The 16498-nt window shown below is 35.2% G+C and overlaps 1 protein-coding gene across 4 annotated transcripts in view; it reads left to right on the top strand.

Annotated features, from left to right (window-relative positions):
- RAPGEF5 (Rap guanine nucleotide exchange factor 5) overlaps positions 1–16498 on the top strand; it is a 115401-nt gene that overhangs the window by 77858 nt on the left and 21045 nt on the right. For all 4 annotated transcript variants that reach the window (XR_015797859.1, XR_015797858.1, XM_025171762.2 and 1 more), the window contains exons 12-14: positions 10899–10977; positions 13738–13882; positions 16287–16384. Coding sequence is in view for 2 of the 4 variants with exons in the window: in XM_025171762.2 (XP_025027530.1) it covers positions 10899–10977; positions 13738–13882; positions 16287–16384 (322 nt within the window). In the remaining 2 variants the exon portion in view is untranslated. The remainder of the gene's footprint in view (positions 1–10898; positions 10978–13737; positions 13883–16286; positions 16385–16498) is intronic.

Below are 16498 nucleotides of genomic sequence, written 5' to 3'. Positions count from 1 at the left end.
AGGTGTTGGTAAAGTGAAATCATATAAAGTATTTATGCATTAAATAATCTTTACCAATTGTATAAGCAGTAATTCTACATCACACAGTTTAGCACATATCTGAGGACCTACCTCTTTAAAGATAGAAATGTAATTTGACCGGCATAAGAATAAAAGAGCTCTTTCATGAAGGTGTAACATTGATCAATTGCATAGAGCAGATGGCTGAATGGAACAATGAAGGGTGCACAGTGGGTTTTTCCACAATAATACTGTGCTTTTTCTTTCTGAAATTGTAGCTCTAGCATTTGTTGTGAATTGTCTCTGGACACTAAAATTTATCTTGCTTACGTCTATGTGTATTATCATTATACAGTAAGCAAATACATTTATTTCATTATTCCCTTTAGTGAAGTATCACCGTAAGGCTTTTACATCAGCCTACAATTTTAAGTTGTCACTTTTCTTATCTACAAATAAGTATTTTATTGTATTTCCATATTTGTAAACCATGTCTCTGACAATTATGTATTCGTATGCACCATTATGATATATTTGATATATCAAATTATCATATCATTGATTATCATAAATACCATATCATTGATTATATAAATGATACTTTCATTTAATGCACAAAATAAAACTAAAATGGAACCAGGACACTATAGAACAGAAAAAAATGAGTTATTCTCTTTTCTGATGTTTGCTTAGATAGGATGAGAAATCATTATATTGGAAAATAGCTATGTAGACAAAGTAGTGAATGAAAGACCATGAAAGCACAAAGAAAAAAAGGCAACTTCAGAGGACATTTAGCTAAGAGTTTTTTGTTTTTGTTTTTAAAAGAGCCACCCTTCCTAGAAAGGAAGCAAGGCAGATTGCCTTATTTTACATATATATTTTGAATTTGAGTGTAGATGTATGTACAGAAGTATCTATATACATTTTCAGGTAAGGACATACAGTAGTTCTGCTTGAACAAAATTCATAGATATATGATATCTAGGAATATATTCATATATATATTACTATTTATTTCAGGAAGTGGGATAGGATGAGAAGAAAACAGAATATAATAACCTACCACATTATCTTTTCAATTTTGGTCATGTAGTTGTTAACAGTAATGACTGATAAGTAGTATATGCCACTGTACCTTTCTTTATCCTTATTTCCATATCATATATCTCTAAATAAAGCCAGTCTTTTACAAACAATTCTTGGGAACTGTCCCTCAATTTAACTCCACTCTTGGTGACTATATATTGATGTTTTCTTAGCAACGATATAGAAGAGGTTTGTTATTGCCAGCTGGATTTTTTTTACTTTTTTTTTTTTTTTACTAGAGTTATTTCTAGAACATTGCTAATACCCCTGTTTTTCTTTAAAAATGTACTTTAAAAAAGGGCATAGATGCCAGCTACTAGCTAAAATAAATATTGAAGCTTAGACTATAAAGCTGCCCGAAGATTCATCCAAGAGTCATATTCGTGAGATGGGCGGCTATATAAATTTGATAAATAAATAAATGTGGATTGGAGAAAAGGTTCTGTAATAGCTGGAGGGGGAAAAATAATTTACCAGTATTTTCCTCTCATTCATTTTGAATGCAGTGTGCAAGCAACAAGGACTGTAGGATGGAAAAGGAAGTATTGTTTGAATGGTAAAAGACTGGGATAGTTATCTTTTAGTATTTTAATTTTTAAAGCACACAAATTAGCAGCTAGTAAAAACACAACAGCGAGAATACTCATTGGAATATGAATCAGCTTTATATGATTTTCATTGCTTTCTACTTCATTTCTAGTCTCAATTCAAGATGCTGACATCAGCTTACAAAGCTTTGCTTGAAGTCACAGTATCTGAAGAACACCTCTTACCTTATGTTCCTACTTGTACCCTAAGACAGGGTTCCTCAACCTCAGCAACTTTAAGATGGGTGGACTTCAATTCCCAGAATTCCCCTGCCCTAAGATGATCTTTGGAGCTTCTGCTGTGGATGCCTTCCCATAATGAAGTGTGGCACATGGCTATCCAAGGAGTAGTAGCCCCTTAATTCTAGAAAGCTGTTTCCCGTGAAGTGTATCTGATGCTAACTTTATACTTTTGGCACCAAAGACAATTTTATTCTCTCAGTTCTTTTGATATGTTAATTTTATATTTATATGCTGCATACAAGCATTTTAACTATTCTGACTGCTGTTTTTATTTTGTTATTGTTCAGTCGTTAAGTCATGTCCGACTCTTCGTGACCCCATGAACCATATTGCGCCAGGCCTTCCTGTCCTTCACTGCCTCCCTGAGTTTGCTCATTTTCATGCTCATTGCTTCAGTGATGCTATCTAACCATCTCATCCTCTGCTGTCCTCTTCTCCTTTTCCCTTCAATCTTTCCCAGCATCAGGGTCTTTTCCAAAGAGCCCTCTCTTTGCATTGGGTGACCAAAGTATCTGAGCTTGAGCTTCAGTATCAATCCTTCCAATGAGCAATCAGGGTTGATTTCCTTTAAGATTGACTGGTTTGACCTGCTAGTGGTCTAGGAAAATTTAGTTTTGAAGAGTATTGTTTTGTTTTAATATATTCTTATTGAACACTTTAAGAAAAAATATATAAACAGAAAATAAGAGAACAAAAAGAATAAAAGAGTAGAATTATGTGAATAAAAATGGATTTAGAAGTTTAATAAAAGTTACATTTTTTCAGGATTTCATTAAGTGCTTATATTATATCATTTTAAAACCTGTTATTAAAGTCTGAGTTGAATGCAAATATCAAGAACAGTACATAGCATAGTATGAATCATAAAATGAAACTATAAACTACATTAAATTCTGTTCATACTGTTAGATATCTGTTCTAATTTAAGAAGTCCTATAAAACTGATATATTAAAACTTTATATTGAGAGAAACCCAAATGGTGGATGTGGTAGAAATCCATATATTAAATTATAGTCTAAAAATGGCTTCCAAATTAAATAAAATGATTTGTTGGATTTACATTTTTTTTAATGAATGAGAATGCTTCACAAGGATACTGGCATTGATGCAGTATGTAAAATGTTCTAAGTTTTTTTTCACTACTGAGACATTGACAAGAGATTGTATAGCTTGAGGATATTCATGATTTCTGGAATATCAGATGAATATAGAAACCTAAACACTTGGTAAGCTGATTTCCTATGGTTATGGCCTAGGCCAAAGGAAATTTGGATCTTCTCTAATGATATCAACTTAAAAAATATGTGTGCATATAATTTAAAATTTTTATTCTACATGCTCATATGTTAAAATAGTTCCAAAATGGACTTGAAAGAGAGGTTTCATAATATGAGTAGATTTCCATATCAGCCTCCTACATTATAGTTTTGAAATCTTGTTGCTGAAGCTATTTCTTCATGTCATCTTGTCATATACCTCATGGGCTCTCGAGACCTGTTTAGATAATTGTGACTTCCTGCAATCCAGTTTAGCATTCCTGTGGTAACTCTGGAGTTCTCCCCAGGGAAGCAAGGAGAGAGAATCAGGGGCCAAGGATTCGAATACAATCAGAAGGGTTAAATATCTCTGTGACGGGACTACTCACGTTGTCTTTTTTCTCCATCTAATCTTCTTTGGGAGTGGATTTTTCCATTGCCTATCAAGGTAAAATGGCTGTTCTGGCATTCCTGCTGACATTTATGCTTTCCTTTTTGATGTCTTAAAAGAGGGTGCCTGAACAATGTCATTTGTAATCCCTGATGACCTCATGTAAGCATAGTTTGCAAAAAGATATGGAATATTTGGTCTTTGTGCCTCAAAATAGATGCTAAATGTGTCTAGTTTCTTCAAACATTGTGGTGTCAGACAGATTTGTAATTTGAGATTCTCATTGGGTTCTCAAATCTCACTTATGAAATTTGAATACGTGTGATTTAATGTTACATTTAATGTTACAGATTAGTATTCTTTCCATTTCTGAGTTATGTGAAACCCTGAGTATAAATCAGGGTTTCAGATTCAGTCAGCACAAATGCTTCATGAGACTTGTTCATTAGCCTAAGGGCTGCAACACTAAAGCTTTTTCATACGTTGATACAGAAGTCTCTAAACTCTAGTGATGTGCATAAAAAAGAATGCCAAATAGAACCATACAATTATAACTATTTCTGAAGTTTCTCAGTGATATTGCTAATTAATAGGAAATTACTCTATGCAGCAAAGTGACCTATCTTCCCAAATAGTGGTGCTGATGTTAACTGAGGCCTGCAGAGGGCACAATGCCAGCAGAGACTGCTCGCTGTCTCCACAAAGGATGTGTGCGTGTGATAGAATGGTTCTGAACCCAAGCAGTTGTGGTAACAGCTGCTCAGTGATGAGGTTTGTATTGGACATTGGAGCTTGCATGTAGGGTGACTAGGAGTAACAAAGGGCCTCCCCACTTTCTCCTACCACATCCAGGTCCACACCAGCATCCTGAATTGGGCCCATGCATCCTGCCACAGTTCCCATATGTAGGGCTTTCCTTCCACTTGAGAGACCCTGGGGGTGAGGGGCAAGGCTGTTACAGTGGCTCTCTGACTGCTGCTACTACACTTCTTATTGTGGCTTTAAGATGAGAAGCGTGGCTCTGCCTCTGAGGAGGAAACTTACAGTCTCCAAGACCTGTTTGTGGCAGCGCTTTGATATGTGGCCAGGAGTGTAACTGTCCTTTAGCTTTCCCCATCTGATTGTGAAGCTGCACAATCTGAATCTAAAGCAGAGAAGAGCTGCGGCAGTGCAGTGGGAGATACAGCCGCTCAGCCTGCCCCACCCAAAGTTGCAACCCACTAAGCTATGCACTTTCTTGTCAACCTAAGGGTGGATTGGCAATGGTTGCCTTTGGTTTTATTCTTGGTGCTCTCTGAGCTTGATTGCTTACTTGCAGACATTTAATTATCAGGCTAAATAACTTAATCAGTGCGAGGGAGAGTAGGGTTTGCTGGCTGTTTACATATAGTAGCTTGCCTGGCCAGTCTTGGTAGGGGTGTGGTTTCCTCCTGGATGTTTCCGTGATTAGGGTATTATTTTCTCCCTGATTGTTTATTTGGTGCTGTTTCTTGCTTCTTTGGGTGTTGGCTGCTGGACGGCATGTATTCTAGGCTGTTTGTTCCCTTCCTAGGCTTTTGGTTGTGTCTTTTAAACGGTACTGTATGTAAAGGGGTTAATTTCTGCGTGACAGTTGTTGGCTGATTTGTCTGAATGCCAAGCATCCACGAATTCCCTAGCAGTTTTGGATTTGGCTTGATCTAAATTTTTAAATTTCTGGTTGAAACTGTGGTTGAGCCTGTGCACATGTTGCAGGAATGGAGTTTTCGTCATGTTTTTCTGTTGCCAGCTGGTATTCATGGATGCAGTCTGGCAGTCTTCTACCCTTCTGTCTATGTAGTGGCTGTTACAGTCCTTACATTGTATGTTGTAGATGACTCCTGTTTTTTCTTCATTGAGTATTGGGTTTTTGTGTTTGCTTAAGGCATTAAATACACAACCTACTATAAGACAAACATCACAACCTACAAAAAGGGTAACACTCTTATACATCAAAAACATCTCTGAGACAACCCACACACTACTACAACCACTTCGCATTACTGTAGCACACAAACCAACAAAATTCTTCCAAAACATCTTAAGGAAATTAAAAGTAGACAGAAGCATTTTCCTGTACAATGCTATTTTAGCTTATTTGAACAAACACTGAATCTTTGCAACAGGAGACATACTGCCCACTACCTTTCTGCACCATTTGCTTATGTTAACATTTCTTCATTCATTTTCTCATCTTTAGCACTGAGATAGACAAATTAATTGGCTTGTTATAGTTACATTTCTGAATAACATAGTATTGTTCACTTTGTTTTCTCTATCAAATGACTGTCATGGTCTTTAATAATATTATTTTTTGGTTTTACTCCTTGTTTCATCATACAATTTGATAGTCACCCTGTATCATTCGGGTTCTCCACAGTCATCTTCATACAAAAGTATACATATATTCACATTCACACGCAGTACATTTTAATGTTCCCACGAGCATTTCTTACACATTTACCTGTAAATAAACAACCAGTGGAACATCACGTAAACTTACTAAACTATTTGTTAAGGGTTCCATTTATTCTTATACATGCTTTACTTCCATCATATACTGCTCTTAATCAGATTAATCAACCTTCCACTCCATATTTGTGCAAAACATTCTATAGTAGGAATGTTCTCTTTTATTTGACTATATTTTTTCAGAAAGAACTATAGAAGAGAGGGCAGCAAAGCCAAGACGACTCCACTTCTGAGAAAAAACACAGAAAACAAAGCCTAGGAGATTTGGGGGGGGGGCGCTAGACTGAACCGATTAATTTTATTGATGTTTTCGGTAATGTGTGTTTATTTGATATCATTGATATGCATTTTTTATTGTATTGTTTTTACTGTGATTTAGGGAGACTGGGATGCATGTCACAGAATTGTTTTGCAATTGGAGCAGCCTATAAGCCCAGTAAAACAAGAAACTTTTAAAAGAAGAAATGAAAGAATGCTGTATGCAAATGCCAAATGACTCAAGCAATCTAGACAAACTACAAATATGTGATGAAATTTTTGTTAAGATAACTCTAAGTTATGGAAATCAGCTCTCTTTATGAAACAAGTTGAAATTGAGGGATATTTTTCTAGAAAATAGCTTATTAAATGTGGTTAATATCTTGTCTATAATTTTGTTTATACTGTTATTCCAGAGAAAGTGGCATATCTCAAGGTCTTTGGTGCAGTCATCCTCATTTTTATGGTCATATGACTAATCAATAAAGTATACTACTACTGCTACTCATTTTTAGACTGACTTTGTTATTAGGCAGTTTATAATTTTTTTAGTTCTTGCTAATCCATGAAACTTTCTTCTTTCCCCTGACATATTTGTAAAGTTTAATGATAGAATCTCTTACCTCCATGTCAAATTCTTCCAATATCTTTTCCTGATTTTTCATTTGTGCTCTTTCTAGTGGTGCTGCTTTGAGCTTGTTGCTTTCAGTTCATCCTTATTGAAGTTTATTTTCCAATCTGAGTTTTAATAATAATATTTCCTGTATTTTTTTAAAAAGTGAGCAATTTGAATTGATGTAAAAGAAAATATAAGATATCAGTAAATAACTTATTATTTATAAAACTCATGTTCTTACCTAACTTTGAAGCCATCTTTGCTGACTTTCCTTTTTTTTTCTTGTCTACTCAAAACAGTCTAATTTCAGCTCATATTCTTTTTTCCCCCACACTGTTACCTTGCTAATCCTGTCCTTCCAAATCCAATCTCCATATTTAGTTGCAATCTAATTTATTAATCCCATCTTTAAGTACTTTAAATGAAAACAGATGACTATGATGAACATGCTTGCAGATGTCCATTGAATACAGCTTTTAAACTGGGTTATGGATACCTTTAAACAGTAAACACAATGCAGAGTCAAATCTAGGCTAAACATAATGTCATTAATAGTATATAAAGTGTATCTTAGAATGGTCTTCTTTTTCCTTGGTTATAAATCCTATATCAGTATCAGTTAATGTTTTGATCATAGGGCATTTCTGCTAAGAAGTACCTAAAGGCATTTATCTTAAAGAGAAACATCTTATGCCTTGCCTGTCACAAGCTTTTAGTAGTAGTCAGTGGCATGTATTAGTTCCTACCAATATGAGAAGTTGTTCATGGATGCCTCAGGATATATTTAATTATATATGGTTGGTCATATCAATTTGGTGGGCTTTTTTCCTTCTCAGTTTTCCTTATTTCTATGTAATCTTTGTTATGTGCATGGTGCACTGAGAATTCTATTTTGTTTACTTATTACTGACTGTAGCACCAGAATAGCATTATTTTTGGTTTCTGAGAATCTCAGAGAACAAGGTGGAAATAAAATGTCATCACTAGACAGGATGAGCTAAATGTTCACCTTTTTCTCTCCCTGCCCTTTTAGGGGAATTAAACATACCTGTTTCCTTGGCTGCCACTGAACCTAATATTTTCCCACCAATTTCAGGAACATAATTTGAATTGGCTCCAGGGTTCATCAGAATGAGCCTGGGGATATAGTAAGCAGCCCATGGTTTACAAATTGCTTGTCCCTGATCCAAAAATCAAGAGCTGATTTTTATTTCAGAGTTTAGAGGCAGACATAGGTTTCTGATGCTGCTTCTGTAAGCCAAATGTACACAGTATGTGATCCCTGAAACGATTAAGTTCTCATAGTCCAGTCAGTTGCTGCAGGTTTTTGGTAATTAAGTTAAAATATAAGCTTAATTATTTTAAGATTGATTAAGTTTGGAGGAGGAGGAGGGGTAGAATCAGTTTATTAAAGTAAAGCATGTAGGCTTTAAGAAAAATGATGGTTTTAATCTGAACATGCCAACTTCTGTTTTAATTGTGACTCCCTGTGGATTCCTTAAGAACCAGATCTGATCCCAGCCCCCATCCATGGCAAAAGATATTGCTTTCATGCTGTAACTTTTCTGCAGTCTGCATTTTGTACAGTTGGACAGTGGTCAAAGATAACACAGAGTGCAATGTCTTGAATTCTCCAGAACTCTTATTGGGCACAGTGGTATAAAAACAAGATGTGAAACAAATGATAAAAGATATACTAAATATAATAACTAATACAACTGTACTTTAAATTCAGATTCTAAATGAAAATTGCAGACTGAATGAATTAGTGATTGGATACCATGTTACATACAGGAATATGAGATTTAAAGCAGTGGGTGATCCTCTTCGTTCTAAAAATGAAGAGAATGCCCATTCACCAGATTTTCTATTGTTTTGGGTAAAAGGTTCTTTAGAGCATAGATGTAAAGCACCTTTACTAGGGCAAACAAAAAAGCTTATAAATTAATTGCAAACTATGTAGTATGAATGCAGAAATAATATAAGATTTCAAGTTATTTTATGAATTCAGGCTTGTTTACAGTCACTTAAAAGTTGTGCTTGATTTGCATCTCTTGGGAACTGTTTTTTTTTTTTTAAATGTGCTGATATAACTCACACCAAGTAGGGACAAAGCTTGAATATGTGATGCTTTTGCATATTTTTGTCTATTAAAATAGGATTCTTGTTTCAGTATTATGTGCAAGTGATGAGAGTATAAGTTGAAATGTATATAAGAGCATGCCTTCTTTACAAATAGAATAGCTGGAATTGTCTGTTCTTTCTTTCTTTCTTTCTTTCTTTCTTTCTTTCTTTCTTTCTTTCTTTCTTTCTTTCTTTCTTTCTTTCTTTCTTTTCATAATCAGTGTTCTTGTTACACTCCAAGAGACACTCCCACTTATTAGAAGAGAACATGACTTTCTCTTTCAAAATGGTGATTAGGAAATCCTGAAAGTTAAACCTCCTGAGGTCTTATTATCCAGCCAATTTCACGCATGCATGTTGAGTTCAGTGAAAACAGGAATGTGCAAAATGATGCGGAAATTGGAACCATGGAGTTTCATGGCTCCAATGTGGGCCACTTTCCACCTGAAGAGTGATTGCCTTTTGATTCTTTAAACTAGAAAGCTCTACTTTGAAATCAGTAGGATTGTTGAGGCTGCCAAAATAGCACAGGCTTAATATATTTTTTATGCTTACCTATTATCACATTTTAAATTTTGTTGATAAAAAGAGTTTGATGGGATATATAGATAATGTCACAACCATCAACATTTGAAAAGTAGTTGGTTTCATTTTTATTAGGTAGATAAATGACATCCTGTATGTTGACCAGACAGCAGCCAATCTAAAATTATTAGGAAAAATACTAATTTCTTTACTTTAGGAATAACAAACATTCAGTTGAAAAATGGCTCTCATTCTTGCAGTTTATATAGCCAAAAATTGATCCATCTAGGTGTATTTTTTTAAACATGGTATAGGACTTAACTCTAATTAATTATGCTAATTTCCAATGCTGAGATCCCACTCCAAATCAGATCCTTTACCTTCTTGGTACTGTTTATTATAGCCTCTGAAGGTCTTTCGTCTGATGATCCATTTGATCTGCTTTTAATGGTTGTTTTATTATTATTTTTTTTAAAGAGCACCGCTTGTATGCACATAGTGTTTTATATTTACTGACTGTTCTAGCTGTATTTTCCTTTTTGGTCACAACAAAGTAAAAATGCAGGATATAAATTTAATTAAGAAAAAATTCGGTTTACAGTCAACAACTTAAAAAATAAAAATATTGTGGAAGGTTAAGGCGTATGACATTAAATCCAAAGTGTTTAAGTGTCAGTAACTCTTCTTTAAGAAGGATAGCAATAACGACTTCATCTTGAAAGACAATTTTTTGCTGGGTTTAGATGTAAGCCAAAAGGGAAAAGGGTGGACAATCATTTGGTAGGCTGGAGATGCACTTAACTATTTTTGAGGAAGTTGGGGCCATAATGGTAGGGGTAGGATTGAGTCACATAATGCTTTCACATAAAGTGTTTAGTAATATACAGAAGATGTAGGCTAGGTTATCAGCCTGAGGCATATCCTTGCCACATACAGCATTCCTTGCCAAGGACTATACCAAACATTTGGATCCCATTTTGGTTACTATGCCACATGTGCAAACCTGAACATTTTTATGAGATCCTATACAAATTAGGCTCTCTAATCTAGAGATTATCAAGACAACATATTGTTCCCTGGATCTTATCAACTCAGAGAGACATGGTGCCATAAAGAAAGAAGAAAGTGAAAGCTAAAAACAAAAATTGGAAATGTTTTCATTTTCAGATGTATATATTTATCTGAAATTCTGCTGTTACTTTATTGTGACTTCTTTACTGTCATGGTTTGAGCTTCATTAATACTATGCCTACATAACACTTTAGTTATCTTGTGCATTTTTAAAATGGTTTTTATTTTTGTTATGCTTTGTTGGCAGAAACTCTTCTGGATGACTTCCTCCTTACGTACACAGTCTTCATGACAACAGATGACTTGTGTCAAGCTTTGCTGAGACAATATCCTTCGCTAGTGGAAGAAGATGGAATCATTCCATTTAGGCTTCATTGTATCTAGTGATCTTTATAGGTTAGATATAAGGCAAATATCTACACAGCCTCTTTGCCCCTGTTGAGGAGAACTTACTAATCGTTCCAGTAGACATGTCCATATACCACTGCTTATATCCCAACTTCCATCCAAAGCTGAGGCAGTTTGAGGATGGTTTTAGATGCTAGAAGTGATGGTTTCCCTCTTATTCCACAAATTTGTATGTAATTAGAAGTGTAAATAAAGGATTTGAATCTTGTGCATCTGTAGTCTTCCTGGTAGGGAATTCCCTTCCTGGTGGCCCCTGTTTCCAGGAGCCCTGACTCTCCAGTTCTTCTCATGTCATGTTCTTAGGCTGGTTTATAGCTCTCAGACCTACAACCCTGTTTCAAATCCCAGCTTTTCAACAGCATAGTCCTGTGCCTGCATAAACTGGATGACCACCACATGGCAGCAAAAAGATTAATTAAACTTGTAACTTTTTCTGTCACTGTCTAGTGGTTGACAGGTCCGACAGATGACAGTTGAGCCATAGTTTCAAGGAGAAAAAAAAGTTAAATCAACTGTACGAAGGAAGATAAAAAAGAAAAAAATGCAATGCATATGGTGGTCTATGACAGGAAGGAAGGAAGACAGCCAGCCAGACGCATGCAGTAACCAGGAAATTGTACATGCCAATTTAGAAGAAGCTTTCCACAAGATGTTGAGTGTGGCCGGAATTTCAGCACTTCTTTCCACAGCACTAGGGAAATATATATCCAGAGTTCACTGGAGATGAGCGGCCAATAAATTTTAACAACAACAACAACAATCCTTTTCTTTCAAGAAATTCAAGGTGGGATACATGATCCTTCCTACCCTAATCTGTGCACGCATCTACTCTGTGAGGTGGGCTTGCCCGTTTCATGACTGATTTGAGATTTGAAGCTAGGTTTTTCAGATCTTATTCACACACAGAGGTGAATGTGTTGGGGTTAGTGTTGCCATTAAATTATTCTTGAATAATGTTCTGTATTAGTGTCAGACATCCCAGTGGACGTGATTATAGAGAACAGATTTAGGAGTACAAAATAATTACTTCCGTGCTCCTGAATAAAAAAATGGTAGCAATAGGTCCTTTTATCAATGACACCACCTTCTTTATTTAGTGTACAGGAGTATAATATAGCCATTAGTTTTATTTTCAGCAGGTATAAACAGCTTAATATCATTTGAGAATTGCACTGACAGTGCTATATGAAGCACAGTTTTGGTCTAGTAATTACCTTGGAGAGAAGATGGAATGAAAATTTAAAACATACAACAATGTATTAATAAATGCAGTGAATATAAATAGGGAAAATAGAAAAAAACTTTTTAGAGTTTTTTTTTAAAAATATGTATGAAAGAAACTGCTATCTTTTGTATTTTAAGCTTTAAGATCTGGCAAGAGGAGTTGCTTTCATATATTTCACAGTGTATAGCAAACAGTTTTCATTATTACTGAATAAACATTACATATGAATCATTGAGGAACAAATGAATATTTGATTTTTTCATTATAATATTTTAAAGCTTTATCTAAATAAATATTTACTCAAAGCTGCTTACATAAAGTGCAATCAAAATTTATTAGAGCAATTCTCCAAATGCTTTGCTGTGTTTCAAATGCACACCTACGTCTGGAGACTGGGTTGACAAAAGTTGAATCAAGAATCTGTATAGCTTCCTTAAACCTCTGGCTAAAGCTAAATTTTTTTCCTCAAGGCCTTTTTCCTCTTCATGGATTAAAGCTGTTGAGTCCCACCTTGCAAAACTAGTCTTTTCTCCCTCCTCAGTACTTGAATTGGACTATGACCAGGCAAAACAAAATCAGAGACAAAGGACAGAGGACATAGAGAGGCAAGTGGACTTAGAGAAAGTCCCATTGTTCTTGTCTCCAGACTATACCAGATACACTGTTAATCCTGCCAGATATCTTAGCCAGTTTATTTATCAGTCACTTATTTATCAAATAAGTCATCAGTCAGCAAATCATCGGAAAGCTTTCTCACTTGCAGGATGCCATGCGCTCCTCTCAGCTGTTTTGGATGGCAAATATAAAAAGATACCATTGGCAGAAATGTGATTCTGGAGAGGTAGAAACCACCAGACACGTTCTTCTTTGATGCTCATTCTATAGAGACATTCGAACAAAATTTATTTATCTGATGATTAATAGGTATCCAGGCTGCTCTGGCACCAACTATCTACAGTTTCTGCTTAAAGACGAACAGATTATAGTCACGGCGCAGGTAGCTAGATTCTCTGCAGCAGCACTAAAGGTCCACTGGAATCTGATGAATAACTTATTGTAAACATTTTTACATAAGCAACACATTTCAATTTTAGATACTATAATTCTGTTGTAATTTTAGTAGTTAACAATAACTTTAGGATGTCATAATTTTAGGAGTAATAATATACTACAGTATAGGCTGCTTGACTTCACGTATAAATGATAGCCAGGCTGCCAAATTATAATTATGATATGGATTTTATTTGCTATTATTATATCTAAGAATTTTTTAATTAGATATATTTTGTTGCATTTTCAGTTGTACTGGTCTTTGACTGTAATAAAGTAAAGTACTGCTTACATAAATTGCAAAATATATTCAGGAAACAGGGTGAAAAGCAGTAAAACAGGACATAAATATTATAGGTAAAATTTTGTAAATTTTTGAGATTTCACCTTAACTTATATATACTTATTGTGCTAAGAACCATCAAGACAAGGATGAAATTCTTGATGTTCTCTGCAGAAAGCGAAAAGTCTTGCATTTGGTGTCACAATGGACTTCACTCTACAAAGATTGGTTGCATGAAGATGAGCATTTGAAGCAGTTCCTTAAGGTATGTTTACTTAAATACTTTCCAGTACAGTATGGCAATTATAAAATAAAAAACTTCAAAACTCTACATTAGTCTATGCAATCTGTTCCCTTTAATAGTAAATTTGAGGCAAGCCCACTTACGGGATATAAGATCAGCATTTATAATGTAGTATCTCCTAAAGTTCTACTGGGTGCTTCCAGATGAAAAATACCTAGCCTGCAAATAATTGCTCTTTTAAGCAACCTAAATGTGCAACTGAGATTCCAGAATTCAGAGGATTTAGTGTTCTAATGATGGGTACATCTCACTATCTAATGTCCATGGAGTGGGCATGAAATCCTTTGCCCTTTCTTAATTTTTCATGATGGTGTGAAGGGTAGAAAATGAGATTATAACCTTACATACAAAGAAACATGATTAAAATGGAACAATAAATCTTGACCTGTTCTGGAAAGTACACATGATAAAATAGTTGTCATAAGATTTGATTGATTATGTGCCATTAAATCAGTGTGAACCCTTAGCAAACACATAGATAGATTTTCTCTATGACAGTCTGTCCCCAGCTGGTCCCTGAGATCTGCTGTGACTGAGTCCGTCCATTTTGCTGCTGGTCACCCTCTTTTTCTGTTTCCTTCTTTACCAGCATTATAGACTTTCCCCTTTCCCAGAGAGTCTCCAGTGTATTTCTTGATTGCTAATTCTTTTTCTGTTGGTAGTCAGTTCTAAAAGGCAGAAGCTACCTACCACTTCAGTTTTTTATTGTCAGTTATAAGGCTGGTTGATTACCGGTTGTCATTAATTTGGTCTTCTTTAGATTTAATCATAGTCCCGTTTTTTCACTTGACTTCCTTGACTTTTATTACTAGAGCTTCCAAATGATTTGTATTTTCAGCTATCAGAATAGTGTCATCAGCATAGCACAATTATGGAGGTTCCTTCCTCCAGTTTTAAAGCAACATTAATCTTTCTCTAATTCAGCTTCCCTCAATATATGTTCAGTATATAGGTTGAACAAATAAGGAGCAACTATGCAGCAATGTCTCACTTCTTTGCCAACCTGCAGCCAGTCTTTTTCACCATGTTTCTTCCTGACTGTAGCTTCCTGACTTGTGTATGGGTTTTGTATGAGGACAATGAGATGTTCTGGGATTCCCATTTTCCTAAGCACATTTCATAGCTTAACATAGTCAACACTGAAGATCTTTCTATAATCAGCAAAGCACATAATGACTACTTTTGGGTATTCTTTGGTTTTCTCAATTATTCAGCATACATCAGCAATAATGTCTCTTGTTCCTTGATTTTTTCTGAAGCCAGCTTGAACATCTGGCATCTCCCTTTCCATGTAGGGCTCTAATCTGCATTGGATTATCCTAATCATAATTTTGGTAGCATGTGAAATTAAGGGTATTATGTGTTAGTTTGTACAGTTTATTTAGTCTCCTTTGTTTATTCGTATATACATTGACTTCTTCCATCTATTGGCCTCTGTGTCTTTCTCCAGATTTGCTGGTGTGTTTTGATTAGAATCTTTACACATTCTTTATCTTTATCCATTCTTCAGTGGATGTACTATGAAATACCCTGGAAAAAGTATGACAAGGTTATATGCTAGTTGTAAAAAAATAACACATCTTCCCAACAAAAAAAATTGTATGTGCTTGTAAGACCTAGAAATCATGTGATTTTGAGTGTTCTGCCTCAATAATGATTGAATAAACTGATTACTTACTTAGGAATATAAACAGAAGAGTGGAACCAGTTATATTTTAATAATTCTGCACAGCATAAATGGTTAGAATTACTTGCTGCTGTGCTATTATACTTTGTTTTGTCAAGTAGTTGAGTGGTGATGAATTTGTATATTCATGTTAAGGAGAGACAGAAAGACCAAATTGATTGCAGATTTTAAGTAATATCCTGAAATGTCCCTTTAAATATTGACGTAGGTATGAGTAGATACACTTAGGACTTTTATTTAGGAATAGTACAGAGACTGCCTTTCAAGACAACTAATACTGACTGATGGTTGTGTGCCTTCCAGTCCATTTTTGACTCTTGGCGACTCTCTGGACTAGTCTTGCAGTTTTCTTAGCAAGGATTTTCGGAAGTAGTTTCCATTGCCTCCTTCCTAGGGCTGAGAGAGAGTGACTGGCCCAAGGTCACCAAACTGGCTTCGTGCCTACAGCGGGACTAGAACTCACAGTCTCCTGGTTTCTAGCCTGGTGCCTTAATCCACTATACCAAACTGGCTCTTTTAAACCCCTTTTTTTAAAAAGGGGGGCTAAAAATTTTGTTTTAAACCCTCTGAAAACCTCAACTTGAAACTTTTGCTTTAACTGAATTACCAAAAAGCTGTAGCATACATTTATTTGATTCCTTATCCTCCCCCTTTTCTCTCAACTTCCTCCTTCCGTAGACAATATATAGGAATGTGTTAGATGATGTGTATGAATACCCTATACTGGAGAAAGACCTGAAAGAATTCCAGAAATTACTTGGAATGCATCGTCGTCAGTAAGTTTTTCCCCCCTAATTTGAATTTCTTCCTTTAGAGGGTTATAATTAGTTTTCTGCTAATTATAATTGTTTTCTTTTTGAGTAAGTAATGTCAGATGCTCTATATGGTTT

This window comes from Python bivittatus, unplaced genomic scaffold (assembly GCF_059951505.1).
Source record: "Python bivittatus isolate LINGU-HERP-01145 unplaced genomic scaffold, Pbiv_v1 ctg000610_np1212, whole genome shotgun sequence".
Lineage (NCBI taxonomy): Eukaryota > Metazoa > Chordata > Lepidosauria > Squamata > Pythonidae > Python > Python bivittatus.
This window is presented reverse-complemented; position numbering and strand designations above follow the sequence as displayed.